Source organism: Macrosteles quadrilineatus, unplaced genomic scaffold (assembly GCF_028750875.1).
Source record: "Macrosteles quadrilineatus isolate MER2022 unplaced genomic scaffold, UCM_ALF_1.0 Scaffold_7__1_contigs__length_78375512, whole genome shotgun sequence".
In the NCBI taxonomy this organism is placed as follows: Eukaryota; Metazoa; Arthropoda; class Insecta; order Hemiptera; family Cicadellidae; genus Macrosteles; species Macrosteles quadrilineatus.
In genome coordinates this window covers 36,857,312-36,880,147 of record NW_026542600.1, presented here as the reverse complement: position 1 = coordinate 36,880,147, position 22,836 = coordinate 36,857,312, and the positions used below count along the sequence as shown (strand labels likewise).

Genomic DNA, 22,836 nt, shown 5'->3' with positions numbered 1-22,836 from the left:
TTCAGCTGCAAGTAATGCTGGGACCAATATAAGGTTTTAATATTCCAATTATAAATATCTAATCGTGAATGGTATATAAGCTTATATTTGAAGACAACATTGTTCTTTTGTTTAAGATATGCTATAGTCCGAAAGCAATGTTTCTGTAACCGATCAATAAGTAACTTTTCAATATCAATAAGGCTAAGTTAAGGCTTATAGGCTATTGATATCCTCAATCAGCAAACCTTCAGCAATAATTTTTCTGATGGTTAAAAATCAAGTTGTTGAGTCAAAAATTAGGTATTAATTATTTTTCCGTTTTAGGTTTTCTGCTCTGTACAGATTTAGCTTGCCCAATTTTGGAGGAAGATTTCTTTCACAATGGTAAGCTGTATTCAGAAATGTATTTAGCCTATGCCTACACTAGCTTGGATATTAATAACTTAAACAGCAGTGTTCATTTATTTTTTCAGCTTTGTGTTTCCTCAAAAAATAAGTCTAGCTTGAATGAAGCCAGGGACCACAATTCAATATTAAGACAAATAACAACAAGAGAATGAATTATAACTTTTTATTTAATTTAGAAGTTTTAATTCATTTTCTTATAGACATAAATATCTATTGTCTATTAAGATAATTTAAGATCATCATAAGACATTAAAAACAGTGTTAATGTAAACATAAACAATAAAGCAGTCTGTGACCAGGTTATGTTGAGCCTGTTTGGCGCCTTGTTGTCACTACTAGTAGGCTACTCACTTTTGATCCGACAAAAGACAAAAGCGCTGCGGCACTGACAACTGTCGGCCGTCCCACCAAAAATATTCCCCGCCTTGCATTTCACACTGAAGTAGGGCGGCAGTTCGGCATACAACATACAAATGCGCTCCGCTCTCTCCCATAATCATATTATTCTACGTGACGAAGTATGGATGTAGAATTGCCAAAAAAATATATTTAATAGTTTTCAATTCTAGTTAGTAGCCTACTACGATTCCATTCAAGCTATGAAAAAAGTTTATTTTTAATTATTCTTACAATTTGATTCAAAAGCCATTTTATTATTTTGCGCCCCTATGCTTCCTGCACCCTCTGCCACCAATGCATTGCTACGTCCCTGTCACCAGAATGAATAAACTGAAATTGTCAACATAAAGATCTACAGTAACCACCAAATGTCATTTGACCTAAGTTAGGCTACATTAACTTAAATACTATTTAAAAAAAATGTTCACTTAGGTATTATTGTTTTATATTACCTGATCAAACTAAAAGTAGCCTATTAATTTATTGTGTGTTACATGTAACTTATGTGTTGTGTATTACAGCCACCTCTAATACAAGGCCGCGACGTTCGAACTGGCAACGCAGCAATCACACCCCCTCTGTGTCCGTCTTCACACGCGCTAGGGTATGAACATCAATGAGAGTATTGCTGCTCTGTATCAATGAATGAAAGTATTTAAATACGTAATAACATATTTTAGTAGATTTTAAGGTATGGTAAAATAGACAAAATTGGAATCTAGGTTGTTTATTTAGTGAAAAATTGCAACATACCACAATATGTCTAAAACTAAAAATATACAAACATAATGTTTTTGGTTGCATTTATCATATTGTAAGTACGATGAATGTGGAAATAGATGGACTTTTCATATTTCCTTTGTTAATTTGATAATCTACACTATTATATAACAATCTCATGGTGTCTGTACATATGTGCGTTATTCAACATAGTAAAAACTACTAGACAGACTGTGCTTAAATTTTACAAAATAAAGCTACTATGCCAAGAATGGTAATACAGTAGGACTGACTAACTTATTGCCACTTCAATATTTCTAGAGACTTTGGGATTTGTAGAGACTAACATCTACCAATTTTGTTCGAATAAAATTAATTTTCATTTTTCAATAGGAATATTATGTTTTAGTCTACCTGAGAAAACCATTAGTTAGCGACAACAAAATTTTAAGTTTTCATTTTGAAGGCATACTGACTATAAATAAATTATTTTTTTTGAATAATTACTAAGCAAAACGTTTTTCATTTTGTAAACGATTTAAGAAGCTAGGCCTCCATATGGCTTTCCACAATATTAATAGAATTTTTTTTATCACATCAACATTCAGACTGGAGTCGGAGAATATGATGCTTTAATTGTTAGATAGTGTAGTACATATTTTTTACTAGTAGGCCTACTTAACAGAAACACCGGTTTATTTCTTCGAAGTGCTAGTTATTTAAGTTATTTTAATCACTTAACAACAGCTTTTATCAATAGATAGACAAATAAGCAAGGAAATAGTACGGCTTTCTCATACCTAAAACTCGCTTCTCGCGTGTATATTTACACGAATCAAAGTCTTATTCTTACATTTTTTTACAAATTTAAGTTCATATTCGTGAAAATGTTTCACACAAAAACGAGAATGGTTTTAAGATGTCTAATTTGATCGAAGAATAGCAGGAAGCAATTGTTGCTTACGCGACGGATCACGTAGAATCTTAGAACACTGTATGTATTATTCATTTTTAATTGAGCTATCGTAATAATTCTTGCATCCAGGCACATCACATCTATCTAGCATGCTGTAGTAATAAGTTTAAAGTCATTAATAATGATTAAAGGTAGTAGAAACGCGATTATGTACGTCGGTACGCGACTCCTCCATTCACTGTAATAATAAGACGACCGCGCACCAAGACACTGATGCGACGTTGCCGCTTTTCACTCGCCGCGGCCTTGTATTAGAGGTGGCTGTGATTTAAACCATCAACAAAGCCGTCCAAGCAGATTTAATGTTTTTTCCTGGACTGTATAGGCTAACTTAACTTAAGTTGGTGTTTGAAAATGGTAGCTTGCCAAAACATAGGCAAGTTGAAGTTGAGTTGTATATGTTGAATGTTACAATTTGAACTAATATGACAGGTAATATAAACCAATTACGCCTAGTCAATATTGCAGTTTTGGGGCCACTACAACCAATAAAAAGATTCACCAGTGACTATTGAAATCAAAGGGTAAATTAAACTATAGGCCTATGTTTCTTTTGACAAATATTATTCTTGATTCAATGTTAATAATATTAGACCTAGATAGATTTTGATGAGATTAGATTTTGACAAGGCTGTAGTATCAGAATACATAGGTCTATTTTAAGCAAAGATCAGTAGAAGGGTGAATGTTGAATGAATTTGATGGTGGCTTCGTTTTGTTACTGACCAGGATCTGCTGGTACTTCAGCCAGGATCATTTGTTAAAAGCCCAATGATTAAGAACAACTGGGTCCAGTTTTGACCCGTCAAAAAGATTTAACTGTAGGCTTACTCTGGTTGAACCAAGGCAGCTACTCTGCTATATGTGTTGGATGAATGTGCTTATTTCAGTTAATTTCCGTACATAAAATATTAAGATTAATGGGCTCAAGATAGTAAATGCTTACTAACTTATTGAAAAATATACCTTTTTAGGCCAGCAATAACCGTCCCAAATGGATGGTTCTAGAAGATTATAAGCAGCTTCAAAAACAAAAATCTCGGGACAGTTTAGAAGCTGAAAAGATGAAGATGGACAAGAATGCAGAGTGGCGTAACCTTCAGAGGAGGTTGAAAACAGAACAAACTGAAGCTGAAATGGAGACTTTACTTGCCAAAGTAAGTTTAAAGACGCATCCAACAAATATAATCAGTTGTTTGTATTTGTTCAGTAAATTACAAATAGAGATTAAGGGATATATTAAAACAGCGAATTTGATTGCATAAGTTTCAGAAAAAAGTAGAGGGTTCTTTTGTAAAGATAAGGTGTTAAGTTTAATTTTCTAAAAATTGTTGCCATATCAACTACCTAAAACTTTTTTCTCGGCACGAGTTAGTTATGTAACCTCCCTCAATGTATTTATAAACCTTGTGTTTTTGTTCTAAAATCCACTTAAAACTACAACCAGAATGTAATTACAGCCATAACATACTGCATATTCAATTGTTTTGAAATTTTAAAACAGCTTATTTTATGCATTGTAAGGTGTTAATTCCGAGGGGGGTAAAATTACACCTTATATGCCTCGGATCTGCTACCAGTCAGGTGTGTCCAGGGTTCAAGTTAAATTATTAATTGCTTGGCTCAGACCATAGGATATTATCATTTATTCAGTAAATCATTGATCATCATCATTGCCCAAATTAAAGCCAATTAATCCCCGATTGTGTTTTTATTATCATTTACGTTCAGTTAAAAGGCTAATCAAACGTCACAAAAAGAAAGAACCGTAGGTTAGCCGTGAACCAACACTACTGCTAGTGCGTTACCTACGCTCAAAAAATAAAATTACTTGTAAAAAGGTTACTTCACCTTTTAATCAAAACCAATAAAATCAAAAATAAGAATAACTAAAGAAAATTATTGTCACGACTAACAACTACGTCCTAGGTTCCCTGAGTTGTTTCCCCCGGGTGTGACGTGGGGAATATCTCAGGTTTAAATCAATTTTAAGTGAATTAATCTAAATAGATGGGTATTAATTAATAGACCACACGACGGGACGGATCACGACAAGGCTGTTCCGCCCGTCACCTAATAAGAATCTAAATTGGTAACAAGTGAAGTAATATAAGCAGAGCTTTTTCGTCCGCCACCTAGTAATTCTATTTAACAAAATAAAATACGTTCTGTAACAACTATAATTTATGGTTATGAGTGAGAAGTGCAGAACTAAGCTCCTATCGATAGACGTGAGCTGTTTCGCCCGTCCCCTAACAACCAAATTTTAATAACAAAATAAATGGAATACGTTCTTTAACAACTATAATTTATGGTTGTTAATGACAAGTGTAGAGCTAAGCTACTATCGATGGACGTGAGCTGTTTCGCCCGTCCCCTAACAATTCAATTTAATAAAATACGGTAGTAGACATCTATTAGTCTACACCAAGAATCAATCTAACTCTCAAGAAGACAACTAACAATACCCGTAAACAGTCTTGTTCAGACTATAACCTATCTACCTAGCTATTTAGCTCGAAACTATCTTGGCCTATAAATTCCACCAAAAAGGAATATAACAGAAAAAAATAATAATAGTGAATTTAATTATATTTAATACTCAGAATACTTACAGTTGGTGATCGTCCAGATTAGGGACGACGTCCACGTTTATTTTACCCAATGGGTTTGGTAAATTAGAGCAGGTTAACAAGGAGAAGCCAAGAGAGGGAAGTGACCAGCTACACGCCGGCCGATCGAATGCCGGTTGATCCTAGGTCCTGGAGAACTCTCGCCCTACCCCTACCACTACGTCCTTAAAACGCTACTAGTGCGGCAGGTGGACACTGCCGGTAACATTTCCCGCTCTAATTTAAAATTTAATAGAGATCCAATTTTGGACCTTACACTCTCTTCCCACTTTCGGGAAAGAAAAAAAAACAGACGGCATTGTTTGTATTCATATATACATTTGTAATATTGGTTTGCCCTTAGTTAGGGGTTATGTAAGGTAGTACCCAATGAAACGACAAGCACCATATTCTAAGTAACAGAACAATTTACTTCACAAAGGTACAAAACAACAGTAACATTCTATATAAAATAAAATTAAAATAACAAGCTTTTCGTCTAGCAAAATTAACGAATACTGTCACAAGGAACTAATTGGTAACAGAAAATACGGCCTTTTGGCCTACGGAAACAAAACTTCTCCTTTAAATGAAATCACCACTTTACCCTTTATAAACCCGATTAGTGCCAGCGCCTCCGGGATTGAGGCTTCAGTACTTTCTCCCGGTAGAAGGTCCCGTCCTCTCTCTACCTTCTTATTTTGTAGAAGCGGTTCGGCCTCCGCCGCCATTCTGATTCTCCGGGAAGTTCCTCTGGTCCCAGGAGAGTGTTACGCACCTCCCTCCACAATGGTCTGGTTAACGATGGACGAGAGCTGTTTCGCCCGTCTTCGGAAGCACCGATCTCGAGATTGTCTTCATCCACCAAAATACTCAGGACCGGTGTTGAGGGTCGACCTCCCCTTCTTCCAACTCGGGCTCCCGGGTAGCTTCCTCTTCCATCCCAGACATTTCAATAAAACTGGGCGCTGCCCTAAATGAGTTGTAGCCCCGGAAACTGACTTGATCCTCCATTAAATCGTCCTTTATTTGCCGTCCTTCTCTAGTGACTATCGATAATAGCAGGAGTCTGGCATGGGGAATTCCTGCATAACGTCGTCCGTGCTCGTCTGCCTGATTAACCTCAAGTAGGGCGAAGTTCTCATCTTCTAATCGGCCCCTCCTAAGGGTTCGGGCATTTTTTTTTGCCATTCGCACGGGTTGATGGTCAAGTCTTTAATAATCCCCGAATAATTGGATAGCTTTTCCGCCATTGCACACAAAAAGTTGCCACACGACGACTTATCAGGCTGTCGCGGAGCCTCGTCTGGTGTCTCAAAGAGGGACCATTCCCCGGGGTTGAACTCCACCCCCTGGACCAATGCCACCTTCTCTAGGTAACTCAACACTAGTTTCATTTGGGGAGCCCTGCGCAAGTGGACCGAGTCGTAGGCCTGCAAGAATTTTGCCCAAGTGTTCACCTCCACCAAGGCCCAATGCCCAACCTCACTGACCTCCGGAAGGTGTACCGGGAACAACAATAGTTCATGCACAAAAGAGGCAACTTCACTCACACGCTCCCTGGTAGCTCGGATACCGCCTTTCGCCCAGTCTCCAAAGAACTCAGTGTCAAAAGCCCAAGTGGAGGGCACTTCGCGATAATACCGACTTTGGGGCTCTAGGAGCCTTAAGTAGGCGTTAATTACCAGTCCATCAATACAATCATTATTGTACAGCGCAACCAGCTCACCACTACTAATTTTTATTATAGGCCTTAAGGTAGCCATGCTAAGGTGCACAGGGGATGGTGTGAAGCAAGAGTGGGGAACTATGATATCATGCACAAGCCAAGCACTACAATGCAAAAGTGGAACCTGCAAACAAGAGAAATCAATCAATTTTAGATAAAATAGTGATAAAACTATGCTACGCACCAACTATGTACAGCAAATTAAATACTAGTGAAATGAAAACTTAACTATTGGGACAATTTATGATTAGTCAACTGTGTAGATTTATTTATAAGTTAGTCGACCATCGGACGCTCCTGGAGTGCCTTTAAATCTTTGACATGAGCAGTTTGCTTTTTCCTTGAACCGGGCAATTGAATTTCATACATGTTTTAGCCTACTTTACGGGTAATAACAAATGACCCGTCATATTTTGGCGACAATTTTGTGGCCACGGCATTAGCTTTGGACGATAAAATATGAGTCCGTTTTAATTCTTGCTGACCAACCGCATATTGTACATCCCGGCATCGCAGATTATTGCTTGAGATGAAAACGTGTTTCGCAAGTTTCTTGGTATAGAGTTGCTTGGTATAGAGCCCTAAAACGTTGCATTCGCTCGTGGTGTAATTCATCAGGAGTTATTTCACCCCCGTCATTAGCAACCTCAAATAACAGACCACGGATCGCGTCAGGCACCCTGCGCCACTAGGGTTTTAATTACCCGGTTGCGCCTCTCAATAGGGTTGGACTGGGGACTGTATGGGGCTGTATTTTGACAGGTTATGTCCCAGTCCTTTGCTAGCTCCTGGAATACGCGAGCACAAAATTGAGTACCATTATCTATGAAAAGCACTTCAGGAGACCCATGCCGCAATAAGACCAGTTCCTTAAATTTCTGGGCTACTTGCGTGGCAGTGGCACTTCTAAGTAGCGCCGTTTCAGTCCACTTACTGTACTGATCTTGGAAGGCTACAATAAACGTGTTTCCTTTTTTAGAACATGGTAGGGGCCCCATAAGATCTGCCGAAACCGTGTGCCAGGGCCCACCGGGAGGGCGAAAATGCATAACTCTGGCCGGCTTTGTCTGTTCGACCTTAAACTTTTGGCACGTAGCACAACTTCTAACGTAAGCCCGGACGTCTTTCCGCGAGCCCGGCCAGAAATAACTCTCTCTAGTTCATTTGGCTGTTTTCTTAAAGCTGAAATGACTGGCAGTAAGGGAGTCGTGGGTTTCAACCAATACCCTTTCACAGTCCTCTACTCGAACACAAAGCTTCCAACATTCCTTCTGTTTGCCGTGGGACACTTTCCGCCTAAACAATTTATATAGCTTATCGTCCCGAATAGAGAATATATGGTTGGAAACTGGATTTCTGGCTACCTTTGCAAAAAGACGGTCATACTATTTATCCACGTACCCTGTAACACTGTCCTGGGGCTGTTTCACCACCTGACTCGGGGTGCTCACGTCCACGGGACAAGCTGACACGTCCAGGTCATCAGTCGTCAGATCCTCAACTGGAAAACACGCCATTGTGTCAGCTTCACGGTTGTATGCCCCTTTCCTACTCTACATCAAATTCATTTTGCTGGAGCTCAAGAACCCACCTGGCCAGCCGTTCAATAGGTTCTTTTAGACGCAAGAGCCACTTTAGCGTGATATGGTCCATCACCGCAATAAAGCGGTAACGCTCTAAATAGGGGCAAAATTTCTTTACCGCCCAGACTAAAGCCAAGCATTCTTTCTCGGTTACAGTGTACTTACGTTCGGCATTTGAAAGCAGACGACTCGCGTAGGCGATGACCACCTCCCCATTGTCACGACGTTGGGTGAGGGAGGCTCCTAATCCTTCGTCTGACGCGTCCACTTGGAGGACGAATTAGTAATAGTAATTCTATTTAACAAAATAAAATACGTTCTGTAACAACTATAATTTATGGTTATGAGTGTCAAGTGCAGTGAACTAAGCTCCTATCGATGGACGTGAGCTGTTTCGCCCGTCCCCTTGTAACGTTATTTCCATGATTAATTACTTTTTCATTTTGTGCAATTGGCCTAAAGAGGAGACCCAAAATAAAAATTCATCATTGTTACAAAAATCATAGTTTATTTAAAATAATACAATTACTCATAAAACACTTTCTGCTACACCTTTAGAGCCCAAAATCAAACTGAAATTTTTTTACATCCATTTGTTTTTTAATATAAAAAAATAACAAATTTAAAACATTTGGCTAATATTTTATTGGACATTTTAAAACAATTAATTCCTGGTACACACTTGAGCCCTGTGAACAAACAAACCCTTTCCTAGCTTATCTGTCTACAATACAAATACATATTTCTTTAATGTTTCAAACTTCTTTAAATTTAATTCAAACTTCTTTAAATTGAATTCAAACTTCTTTAAATTGAATTCAAACTTCTTCAAATTGAATTCAAACATCTTTAAATTAAAAAGCTAAACAATTTAATTAAAATCCTTTAAAAATTAAATTACACTAATTTCTTCCTGAATGGAATAAAATTTACAATTAATAAACTTTACTAGAAACTTTAAAAACTTTACTGTAATTAGCATTTATTGTTTTAATATCCAAATTTAACTCTTTTAAAAAAGTCTAAAAGAAAGGTGCATTTTATATTTACATCTTTTACTAATTGAAAGCAAAGTTTAAAATTTAAAAGAAAATATCTATGATCTTTCTTGTTATTACAATAATTAGCAGAGAGAGGGATAAAAGTGAATGGATTAAAATAACATCAAAATTATAATAAACTTACTACTCATATGAAAAGGATATGAAAAGGACTATTATGTATTAGTCCTTGAAAGAATAATTCAATGAATTCTGTATTAAAGGTAATGATTTGTCCCAGTTTGTCTGTTTATGGTGGTTACCTAATCTCTTTTAAGTGCTTCTCTCAAGCCCAAAGGCACAAAACAATCTAAAACTTCTTTGTGTAGGAACTCTAAATTTTTATGTGTAGATTTATTTACACTCCAAAATTTTACCACACAGAGGTCCACTACAATACTGTTGACACAACTCTAGAATGTGGCAATTTGGTAGATTAGTATCTTCTTTTATTCTTAGAGTCACGCTTAAAAAATTTTAATAAAGCGTCAATCTTTAGACCGTCACAGACTTGCAGATTTTCAAAATATTTCAGAATGGGGTTTGGTAATTTAGAAAAAAGGTTACTCTCAGGTGACGTGACATTGCCCAGATTAGAAGGTCCTACCTCAACATGGGAAAGTACAGCCCGTACATTTTGTTGCTCGATATTGTTAGCAAGTAGTTCCTTACTGTTATCTGATTCTATCTCTTGATAAGATTCTTTCTTTCCCTCCTCAGCTATATTACATTTTCGAATACATCATCTAAATTCTCTTCTTCAGTATTATTCTCACTTAACCTACGCAATAGTCCCGTCTTAATATCCTTGTCGATAGATTTACCTATTTCCTCAAATTTAATGTTTAGAGCTTTAAGTTCGTTAGAATATCTTTCAATAGTCTTTTTTGCTTCATCCGATACCTTATATTTTCCAATGTTAGTGATTCTTAGATTTAGGTGTTCAATTTTAGCTTCAAATCTTAAAATATCTATTGGTCGACTGCTGTCGTTTAGGTCCTTTAATTTACCACCCAAAACTTTCAAGCTCGTTTCTATGTAATTAAGTTCCTCATGTAATTACTAACTTGTTACTCAAATATTTGACATCACTATCTGCCTGGTTTCTAATCAACTGTCTTAACTTTTTTCTCAAAACTGAACTTGTACTCCTAACATCTGGCTCAAAGTTTCTTAATTTTAACTCATACTCTAATCCACTCTTAGACAACAAGTCTATCTTAGAACCCATCTTTATATTTATGCTTCCAAACTTCTTATTTCAATTGTCTTAAGACCAATCTTTAATGAAGCGTAAATTAATCCTGGATAATAAAACTAAGCAAAAGGCCCAGTAAGCAGAGTTGCGCAATTTATGTAATGTTATTTCCAAGATTAATTACTTTTTAATTTTGTGTTTCAACCTTCTTTAAATAAGTTTCAAACTTCTTTAAATTGAATTCAAACTTCTTTAAATTAAAAAGCTAAACAATTGAATTAAAATCCTTTAAAAATTCAATTACATTAATTTTTTCCTGAATGAAATAAAATGTACGATTGCTAAACTTTACTAGAAACTTTGAAAACTTTACTGTAATTAGCATTTATTGTTTTAATATCCATATTTGACTCTTTTAAAGAAATTCTAAAAGAAAGGTGCATTTTATATTTACATCTTTTACTAATTGAAAGCAAAGTTTAAAATTTAAAAGAAAACATCTATAATCTTTCTTGTTATTACAATAATTAGCAGAAAGAGGGATAAAAGTGAATGAATCAAAATAAGATCAAAAATAAAATAAACTTAATACTCATTGGGTAGGCTGCAGAAATTCACCCCAGGTCTGGACACGATACATTTACACTCTTGAACTGACAATCCCACATGGAAGCAGCTCCCTTATAAGATATCTCAGTTCTGGAACCTTCTACCCCTACTCGGGCCAGCACTTGCACTGGACCAGATGATAAGGAAGCTTCCAGAGCTTTCTTATCAAGATGTCTTGCTACTATAGGCTACTACTACATTAACTATTGTGAATGTAAAACTTTAATTTCAAATCTTTACAACAAAAAATAAAATAAAAATTATTTTCTCAAATTTCTATACACAACTAAACCATGTTACACCCTAACAACCAAATTTTAATAACAAAATAAATAGAATACGTTCGAACGGGACGACGTCCACGTTTATTTTACCCAATGGGTTTGGTAAATTAGAGCAGGTTAACAAGGAGCAGCCAAGAGAGGGAAGTGACCAGGCCGATCAAATGCCGGTTGATCCTAGGTCCTGGAGAACTCTCGCCCTACCCCTACCACTACATCCTTAAGACGCTACTAGTGCGGCGGGTGTACACTGCCGGTAACATTTCCCGCTCTAATTAAAAATTTAATAGAGGTACAATTTGGGACGTTACAGCATTCACTTTTGAATGATCAGATTTAAGGAAATTAAAAACACAATCTCCCACTGATCATGATGATTATGATCTGCATTTTATTTTAAAACATTGTTTAACAGAGAAGAGAAGAAGCAATTGCAGCAGCTACTGTGAGAGAGGAAGCTGAAAGATCCATCGCAGAAATGAATCGCCTTCAAAATGAAGAACTGAGAGAGAGAAAGATTCGGTGAGTTTATGGATAAAAAATAAGTTTCAAATAATCATTACTGGGTTAAAACTAAGTATACTTCCTTCAAAATTGAGGATCTATTGGGTGGTTCAAATAAGTTTTTATGAAATGAGCTAGGTTTATGTTCATTTTAGGTTTAGTAACCCATCTTTGGAGTGGTAGGCCTACTTGTTCATAAATACACTAATTATGCCTGTTTGTGCATCTATATTTATTGGTTAACCTATGAAAAGTAGCGAACAAATCGGTATTAAGGATTCAGAGCTGGCATTAGGGAGGAGCGAAGAGTGCCGTCGCACTGGCCCCCGCGCCTAGCGGACCCTGCCCTTTGCAGGAAAAAGTAGTATATAATAAATATGAAAGCCCTTGGCCAAACCTAGAACGTAACCTGTAAAAATGTGTTGTGATAAATGGAGTAGATTCAGTCATGTTCAAATAGTTTTAAAAATAAAAGTGCTCTGTTTAAGTTGTAAAATGTTATTCTTTTGAGCAAATCCTGATGTTTTTGTTATCCTGATATCACTGTTTTTCGCATCCATACTTCAATTTGGCTACCAACCAACCACAGTAATTGGACCATTTAACCAATCAGAACCTCAGTATGTACAGTCATCCAATGCAAGCCCCAAACAAAGTTACAAAAATTAAGCATCATCTTATAAAAATAATTTTGTCCTTGTAAGTAATTACATAATAACTTACTTATCTTTAACAAATTTAAACTTGTTGCAATTTAAATTTTAAAGACATAGGCCCCAACCTCAACAGATGATGTACACAATGACTCATTTTTAATTCTGCCATTTCACTAATAGAGTTTCTAGGTAATCAAAACCATTCAATTACCATTGAGTCTACTTGGCCGTGTTGTGAATTCTATGATTTCCATTGTCATTTACTGATTAGCTGCTAGTGTCATTAATTACTGAACCAGTTCAAATTTTGCGTTATTTATTTTTACTAGTCAGCAGTTGAGGGAATCCAGTGAAGAATTGAAGACTCTTGAAGCAAAACTGAAAGCTGCTTATGTCAGTAAAGAGTTGGCCGCACAAATAGCAGAGAAGAGGGCGGCTGCTGCCATAGAAAAAGTAAATTAACATTTTGTTTTTAAGATTTTTTAATTGCAAAAGCTAGTCTTGATAAAATTCTTGCAATATTGTATGAATAAATAATTAGATTAGAACATGGGATGCTTTTGATGGACTTTTAAACTGCGAATTTCTTGTCTCCACGACTTGTTACCTTTTAATTCCATTTTCAACTCCTTATCATAGTAAATCTCCTAAGTCCTAGTAGTACAAATATAAAGTAATGATATTAGGTCACTAACAATAGGCCTCCTCATATAAAAAAAATGTATAAAAAAAAGTTAAGTTTGCCAATCAAAAAAGAATGACAGAGTTCTTCTTTTCAAATAGCTTCGGCTAGTTAATATGCCTATTAAAAAAAATACAAGATAGTTTTAGGGTTTAATTAATAAGAACCTTTTCCTTGTGACAGAAAGAAAGGCGGAAAATTGAAGAGGTTGCTGAAGCCGAAAGGAGATTCATTGAAGAACAGGAGCGAGAGAAATACCAGGCAAACTTAGCTTCTAAGATAAGGTAACTTGTATGAAATATTGTTGCAAATGTTTGATTTGACATGTTTTTAAGATACTTTGCTCGACATTTTTGAACAATAAGGATCTTTATGCAAGTTATCTTTTTTTCATCTATTACTGTTTTAGAACCAATTTAAAAAACCCAATATGATCTTGTTGGTGTCAATCAATATCACCAGAGATGTGAAATAGCATGCTTAAAACCTTAAAAGTTAAAATTTATGAGCTTTATAAGAAAGTTAGAAAGGACAACACAGTACAGCAGGACAGGTAGCTGGCAGTCTATCTGGTCGCATACTGGCTTACTGCAAAGTAGAATTGAAGCATGCACACACAGTCGCGCCTAGCAGGTATTTGAGATGGTTGCAGTGACCTAAGCTGCATGCGACAAGAATTGCCAAGTCGATTGTTTATATAGCTGTAAGCAGGGATGGTTCGACTAGAGCATACAATGACACTTTTGAACCAAGGTGTTCTCGGATACGCTTGTTCCATTTGGGGACTCCGTATTAGTTTTTTATGGGGTATAGTGGTAAGTTTTTTTTAGTTTTTTAGTCATATTTCTCCTCCTGGAATGTGTCCTGAATAAGCACTATTAAGGAATTTAGAAAAATTGTCTGCTTAAGACTTACACATTGCAGGACCTCTTCCTGAAAATAAATTGTTGAGGTTTCTCATCCATCTTTATGAACTGCTCACCAATCATAGTATCTACTTTCACTTATTACGACCTCGGCAACGTCTTGGGAAATGTTTGTTGCAAAAGTCTTGATTTACAATCCAACAAAAGCAGTAGTTTACCATGTAGCTATGTGAATTTGATTTTATACTCATGTGGTTTGGAATTACGATTGATGACTCTACAGTAAAGCGCCATTAGTACCTTGCAGCGATTAAATTAATTTACAAAAAATTATACTCAGACAATTCAGTCTGTGCTTTATTCTTTTTTCTCATCTTAGGACGTTAGATCACTTTTATTTTTGGGATTCACAGGATGAACCTGAAACTTGTGTGCACTTACTTGAGTTTGTAAAAACCACTTGAAAGCAAAACCATCCAACCTCTTCATCACTTGGACTCGCCATCTCAACTTGTCAGCTGACAAGCGACTGACTGAGTGTCACTGTGTGTGTACAGATTCAAATATACTAATTCATTAGGCTATTTTTTTTTGCTCTACAATATGGCGCAAATTGAAATTGTGATATGTTATGTTTTTAGGGTCAAATTATTATAATTCAAACTAAGCAAACTTTATTTTACCAATATCTAGCCAAAGTAGTAGACACATGCTCCTTATAACTAGACAAGCATTATGATGTCCCTTCCATTCATAGCCCAAACTATTTTTGGTTGACTTCTCCTCTGTGAATATTGAGCTGATTTAAACGTCTGGGCGTTACAAAGCATATTTTGAATTATTCACTATTTTTATTCTGAAGAGCAAGAACTGCCGTCAAAGTTTTCTAGTGTAGTACTGCAATCTAGCCACACAGGGTAGCTACTAGCTAGTACGATGTAGTATTCAACGCTGCACCATACAGTACTGTATCGTTATTTCCAAGATTAATTACTTTTTCATTTTGTGCAATTTGCCTAAAGAGGAGACCCAAAATAAAAATTTGTCATTGTTACAAAATTCATAGTTTATTTAAAATAAAACAATTTCTTCTAACACACTTTCTACTACACCTTTAAGAGCCCGAAATCAAACTGAAATTTATTACTTCCATTAGTTTTTGGAATATAAAAAAATTAACAAATTTAAAACATTCGGCTAATATTTTTATGAGACATTTTAAAACAATTAATTCCTGGTACACAGAATGGTACACAGCCCTGTGAATAAACAAACCCTTTCCTAGCTTATCTGTCTACAATACAAATACATATTTATTTTAACGTTTCAAACTTCTTAAAAAAATTAAGAACTAAACAATTGAATTAAAATTCTTTAAAAATTAAATTAAACATTAATTCCTTCCTGAACAAAATAAAATTTACAACTGCTCAACTTTCCTAGAAAATTTAAAAACTTTACTTTAATTATTAACATTTATTGTTTTAATATCCAAATTTAACTTGTTTAAAGAAATTATAAAAGAATAAAAAGGTGTATTTTATATTTACATCTCTTACTAGTTGAAATCAAAGTTCAATATTTAATAATAAAACTTCCACAATCTTTCTTGTTATTACAATAATTAGCAGAGAGAGGGATAATAGTGAATGGATTAAAATAACATAAAATAAAATAAACTTACTACTCATTGAGTAGGCTGCAGAAATTCACCCCAGGTCTGGACACTATACATTTACACTCTTGAACTGACCACATGGAAGCACCTCCCTCATATAAGATATCTCAGTTCTGGAACCTTCTACCCCTACTCGGGTTAGCACTTGCACTGGACCAGGTGATAAGGAAGGTTCCAGAGCTTTCTTATCAAGATGTCTTGCTACTGCAGGCTACTCCTGACTGTTGTTAATGTAAAACTTTAAATTCAAATCTTTACAACAACAAAATAAAATAAAAATTATTTTCTCAAATTTCTATATGAAACTAAACCATGTTACAGTACATTGTTTTGTTCATATATTATCTTGTACATCTGGTTGATTGGTAAGTGTAATGGTACGAATCAGACTGAGTATCCAAGTTCAAATGGGATCATCCAAAAGCGACTATGACAGGCCATAAGGTAGGTATGAAGTAGCTCTGAATGGACGTGATGCGACACTTCTTTGATTGTAAACAAGGAAGATATGACAATGAACAGCAAACAAATTTTCACCAACCAAACAATAGTAAATAATGCCGAAAAATTACCCTAGTAGTAACAAAACAAACCATATTTTGGAGTGAAAATAGTCAGAGTTATTTTTAGCTTAAACAACATTTAAACATTTGTGTTACAGGTATCGTATTGAGCTTCAGGATCAGATAATAGCAGCTTACAAACGACAGCAAGAGGCTTATCAAGAATTTATCAAAGAAAAAGCTCTTCTTGACCAGATTGTAAAGGCAATCCATGAAGAAGATCAACGGTAAGTTTTATATAGTATAAAGTCTTTAGGTTTGTTTTCATCATTCAGTATAACTTAATTAATTTATTACTGAAGTGACTACGGTAATAAATAAAATAGTTCCCTTAAAGGGAATGGTTTTGACATTTACCATCATACTGGTAAATCTTGTGCTTCATAAAAAAAAACAGAAAAACTCAATTCTGTTTTTCAAACAAAATTTATATTATTTTTGTGATTACATTTTTTTGAATAGGGACTGAATAGTTTGAAAACACTTTTACCGGATACCTAAAACTTGTATAATTCTTATGGTACAAGAATATAAAAATTCAGATTAATGAGATTTTCCTTGGTAGTAGATTCAACTGAAAAGAAGAATACAGTAGAACCTCGATAGTAGTTCTTCACTCCCTATAGTTCGACACGGGTCGTAATCACTTGACATGTTGGCAGCAGCCATTGATGGGTTTACCATGGTAAAAAACTATACTCTTATTGTTTTTGAAAGAAAGAAGAAAGAAAGAAATAAAAAGCGCTTTATTTTCAAAATACCCAGTGCACAATACAAGTTTATTCGTCCCACGCAGGGGATGTGCCTACGCGCTACAGCAATAACCTCTCGGTCGTCTGCCGGGTTGGCACATCTAAAACTGAATCTAACAAAACAGTTATTGGATTCTTTTAAAATAAAATTAAAAATCTTTCCTTAAACTAACAATTATGGCCAAGACTTTAAAGTTAAGAAATAGAAATACAATTTAACCTGTTTCTCTAAATTCCTATAGTTAGGGCCTATATCGGATTTTTTTGTGTTGAGAAGTTTGGAGGGGTACGATAATTAAATTTTATGATTAGTTTATTTTTATTTTTTATTGTTAAATTCTTGTATTAAAATCCACCTGTATTGCCAGGCGTTTTTTAAACAATGTACTAACGCTCGCCAATCCCTACCATTTAAAAAACTAATATAATCCCCTTCCGAAAGGACCCTATCGTGTAAAATTGTTAATCTAAGATTACTTAACACTGGACATATAGCGATGAAATGAAATGTGGTTTAAATTTCGCCCATATTACAAAGAGAACAAAACTTATTTCCCGTTGACCAATGTTTACCATTCAAATAGAGCAACTCTGCCCTAGCCTTAATTATCCAGGAAATGAAGCTGAAATCGGCGTTATCAGTAAGGTAGCTTCTATCAACAAGTTCAAGGCCAAGGTCGAGACTGATCAGCTGACTGTGGTGTATGGACGTGCGTGCGCGCCCTATACACTCTCCTATCCATACGTCACTTAGCTTTTCCACCACCATCAGACATCTAGATTTTACCGCCTCTGCTCTATAATCTACATCGACCCCTACCTTCTCACCTAGCATCTTCCACTGTCTGCAACAATCTAAGTTATGGTTTATAATTTGTTTGGCTAGAATCAAAGGAAGTCTATTATCGGAGGAATGCAGTACTTTTAAGAGGTAATTTAAATTCGTAATCATATTATAAATTTTTTTTTTTTAAATCCACTTTCTAAATAAATCACATAGTTTGGCGTGTTATAAGGCAACCGGAAGAGTCTCTTTAAAAACAATTTTTGGACGGATTCTAGGATTTCAGATTCAAAGCAACCCCATACCTGAGCCCCATAGCTAACAATTGATTTTATGACGGAATTAAAACATATAATTTTAGATGATAAAGGCACAGATTTATTCTTGATTAAGTTGTCCCACACAGAGTTAATTGCTAATTTTGCTTGCCTCGCTTTATCTTTAAAATGTGATTGCCAAGATAACGTCGCTGTAAATAACACTTCAAGGTATTTATAGCTGTTTACTACTTCTACACGTTTCCCATTGAACCACCATTTATCTGACGAGGCCAATTTACCCCCATTTCTGAAAACGATTATTTTGATTTTTCAAGATAAACTCTCAAATTCCATATTTCACAGTAAGTTTCTAAATTTCTTATCATAAGTTGTAAGCAGGTGGACGTAGGCGCTAACAGCACGACAGTCGTCGGCATATAAAAGAATGTTTATCCTAGTCCCTCCAAAATTACAGCCGCCACCAAGTGCCTCAGGAAGATCATTAATAATTAAAGTGAACATTAAAGGACTTACAGAACATCCTTGTCTAAGACCTGTCGAAGTTTCAAAATTTGCTGTCACACTGTCTCCACACCACACACCAGCTCTAGTACCATCATAATAGTTCTTAAAAATATTTAAAAATTTTCTTGAAACGCCTATACAGGATAACTTAAACAGTAGCGACTTCCTATCAATAGTGTCGAATGTGCCGAGAAGTCAACAAAGAAAGCATATAGCTTACCTCCGGTCCTTGCCAGCCTTAGACGCACAATCGCATTTAGGTTAAAGATATTGTCGATGGTTGAATAACCTCTCTTAAATCCCGCCTGAAACTCACTTATTAACTGCCTATCTCTAACCCAATTACTTAACCTTGAATCTAAAATGTTTATAAAATCTTAGCTACACAGTTGATAAAGGACAGTCCTCTATAACTTTTGACGTCATTAATGTTGCCTTTTTTATGTAGAGGAAAAATAATAGACTCCTTGAAAGTTCGTGGGACATAACCACTCTCTAAAATACTATTATAAATATAAATAAGACCATTAAGTAATGGAGCCGGTGCATAAAAAAAAAACTCAAATGGCACCCTGTCAATGCCAGGTGCTTTGCCATTTTTTACCCATAACAACACAGCTTTTAATTCATCTAGAGAAATATTTGCATCAAGGTATTCGTCACAAACTACTGGCTGAGCATACGAAACAGTAGATACTAACAAGGGTGGATTTAATAGACACTTAAACTGTTTCGTCCAATCCTGTATCGCAATTTTACCAATTTGGTTTTGAAATTTTACTTTTAAAAGAATTTATTGCACTCCAAAACTGCTTGCTGTTCGTTACTTGAGACACATTATCTATAATTTGATTGTAGTAAGATTTTTTTTTCAAAGTGCTTTAAAAGCCTCAAAGCTCAAACTTTGACTATTCAATTAGTTAAAAAAATTATCTTCTAAGATCCAAAATGAACGGCAGTTCAATATTACAAACTATTTTATACAGTTAGACGCCAAAGAATGTACAGTAGAGATTTAAGTAGATAAGTTTGTTTATTTTTGTCAAGTTTTATACTATTCCATAAATGTGTTTGCTTTATATTGTGTTTTAAATACTCCCTAAAGTTTGGCAGCTGGATAGTTTGACACCCCTTAGTCCACAAGGTGTGGCACTATCAAGGTTCTAATGTACTGGTTATGTACATAATTGATTAATCCTATGTAACATATTTAGTATATTCATTCACTGTGTCAGTTTAAATAGCCTCCTTTACAGTAACATTTCATATTTTTTGGCAAGACTAATATTACAAGGATATATTATTCTTTTACAGCATATTTTATTTTCATTCTTTGCATCCAAACAAACTGATTAATACTCATAGCCTAGCAAAGAAAGCTTTTACATAGGCCTATTTTTAAAAGCAGAATCTGATGAAAAATTATTATTGGCACTATACATTATCAACATACAGGGTGATTGATATAAGTGTGCCAGCCGTTTTATTTGTAAACCATAAGAGATATCAAAAAAAGTTAAATGGTAACTGCCTTGGACTTTTTATTTAAAAAATTGTAGTAAAATTGAAAAAAATTATTTTAGCCGCCATTTTTCCAATATGGCCGCCAACTTAGATTTTTCTAATGAAACACCCTGTATTTTATGATGTATTCTGGTAAAAAATGTAATTTTAAGACAATTTTATTTTTGTGATTTTTTTCATAAACCTAACCGTTTCAAAGATATTAATGGTTTAAGTTGTGAAATTTTGAATGGTTTTCGAATAAAACAGCTGGCATGCTTGCTTAGGCCTTTATCGAAACTCTTTCTCATGCAGAAATTTTAAAAACTTTAACCATTATTATCTTTGAAACGGTTGAAAGAATAAAATTGTCTTAAAATTACCTTTTCTACCAGAATATATCATAAAATACAGGATGTTCCATAAGAAAAATCAAAGTTGGCAGCCATATTGGAAAAATGGCGGCTAAAATAATTTTTTCGACTTTACTACAATTTTTTAAATAAAAAATCCAAGGCACTTACCATTTAACTTTTTTTGATATCTCTTATAGTTTTTGAATAAAACGGCTGGCACACTTATATCAATCACCCTGTATTTGTACACATTTCAGACGTTATTTGAGTTGAAGTATTGGATATTGGGTTGAAAATTTGCAAAAGAATTGCCATTGTCATGACCCAAAGCCCTAGATAACAGTATTTATGTACCTTATTATATTTTGTTATTTTTATAGAAATAGTGCCAAGGGCCTAAATCGGCTCTTATCGATAAGAGATTAACTATATTTCTATTCTGTGAGCTGAATAATTCACAAAACACAAAAAAGTTATATGTTGTTTATCATTTGAGTTATAAGCCTGTAGAGTTATAAGTACAGTTAGGCTCTGGAGAGGTAAAACAGGACAAAATATGCAGTTAATTAAGGTTAAGGTCGATCAAATTGGGAAAAATAGACAACTGATTGTTGCATGACAACTTAAATGACAAAATCTTGCCTTTTTTTCTCTGACAGCAAGTTAGTTGATTTTTTCAAAAATAACCTCGCTACTTAAGTGGTGTATTTCTTATTTAGTATGCATGACTTTTGGTACTTTTTTGTAGGGGCAACCTTCAACTCAGGTAGCTTACCTCAACTAAAGGTGAAAAAGGTTTGAACTCCCAAAATAAAATATCACCCATCTTGTGTGCTATTACTTTATTCACTAACAGCTTTTTTGGGCGTTTGAAGATGGTTATATGGAATATTATTGTGCTAACGTAATAAGAAATTCAAATTCTCATTACTGAAATGATAAGGGGTGTTTGCAGTAGAGAAATCTAGGTACACTTTACCACAACAATAAACACAATACAATTTCAATAGCAATACAATAACTTAATCATTAACTTATTTAGAACTATTTTCTTGGACAAAACTAGTTCAATGTTATCTAATATGACCATGACCAACACAAATTACTTGTTATATAGAGATTAGTAGTAATATTCATTTATTTAACTGTTGATCTGATTATTGTCAGTGAGGAGGAGATTCGATTGGAAAAAATGCAGAACACTAAACAGGAAATTGAACAATTCCGCTTTCAACAAGAAATTTGGAAGAAAAGGGAAGAAGAAGAGAGGAAGAAAGAAGATAGGTAAGCAAAAATCGTCCTCAGATTTCACCAACAAAATTGAATAACATTTTAATTCTTGAATGCTTTTTCAGGAGGTTTTTAAATGTATCTACACTAATAAATAAAAAATCTGTGACTACTGTATGAATAGTAAAAAATGATTCCGGGAAGGCTGTTCCCAAATTGTCCATTCTTATTATACACGGTGGCTGAAAAGTAACTTGCACCCCCCCCCCCCTTAACTTTTCAACGATTTGAGATATTTGAAATCAGTAAAAAATAATAACAAAATGGCAGCTAAAAAGGATTAAGACAATGGTTACCTATTAAAAGTAATTTTTAGCTGCCATTTTGTTTTTAGTGGTCCGATTTCTATTTCCTTTATGTTAATTGTTTAGTTTTGACAAGACCTGTAAAATGATACGGAACTTGACCGTACTTCCTATTTGAAAATTTTTAGCCACCCTAACCCCCACTACCCCTAAGGGCAAAATTATTAAAACTAACCATCATTATTCTTCACCCTTCATATCTAAACAGGTTGCCGCAAACCGATTTTAAATATCTCAAATAGTTAAATTAGTTAATATAGTTAAAAGTTAAAATAGTTAATTTTCAGCCACCAACATGGTTATTTGGATTTGATACGTTTTAGGGCACGATTTTGTAGTTAGTGGGCCGATTTTGGTTTTCTTTATGTCAATTGTTTTGTCTCGTCAAGACTCGTAAAATGATACCAAACTCGACTACACTTGCTATTTAAAAATTTTGAGCCCCCACTACCCCTAAGGGCAAAATTTTCAAAATTGACCATAATTATTGTAGCCCCTTATATCTAAGAAGGTTTCCGCAAACGGATTTCAAATATCTCAAAAGGTTCAAAAGTTAAAGGGGGGTGCAAGTTACT

General features: G+C 34.9%; 1 protein-coding gene across 3 annotated transcripts in view; it reads left to right on the top strand.

The window, feature by feature from the left end:
* Positions 1-22,836, top strand: part of LOC128998716 (meiosis-specific nuclear structural protein 1-like) — a 44,281-nt gene that overhangs the window by 9,276 nt on the left and 12,169 nt on the right. For 2 of the 3 annotated variants that reach the window (XM_054424976.1, XM_054424977.1), the window contains 7 exons: positions 307-366; positions 3,460-3,642; positions 11,953-12,059; positions 13,027-13,150; positions 13,563-13,663; positions 16,585-16,713; positions 21,834-21,950. In XM_054424976.1, the coding sequence (XP_054280951.1) occupies positions 364-366; positions 3,460-3,642; positions 11,953-12,059; positions 13,027-13,150; positions 13,563-13,663; positions 16,585-16,713; positions 21,834-21,950 (764 nt within the window). In that variant the 5' untranslated portion in view covers positions 307-363. Of the gene's footprint in view, positions 1-306; positions 367-1,342; positions 1,394-3,459; positions 3,643-11,952; positions 12,060-13,026; positions 13,151-13,562; positions 13,664-16,584; positions 16,714-21,833; positions 21,951-22,836 lie in introns of those variants that run through there. The other variant, XM_054424978.1, reaches the window with a different exon arrangement.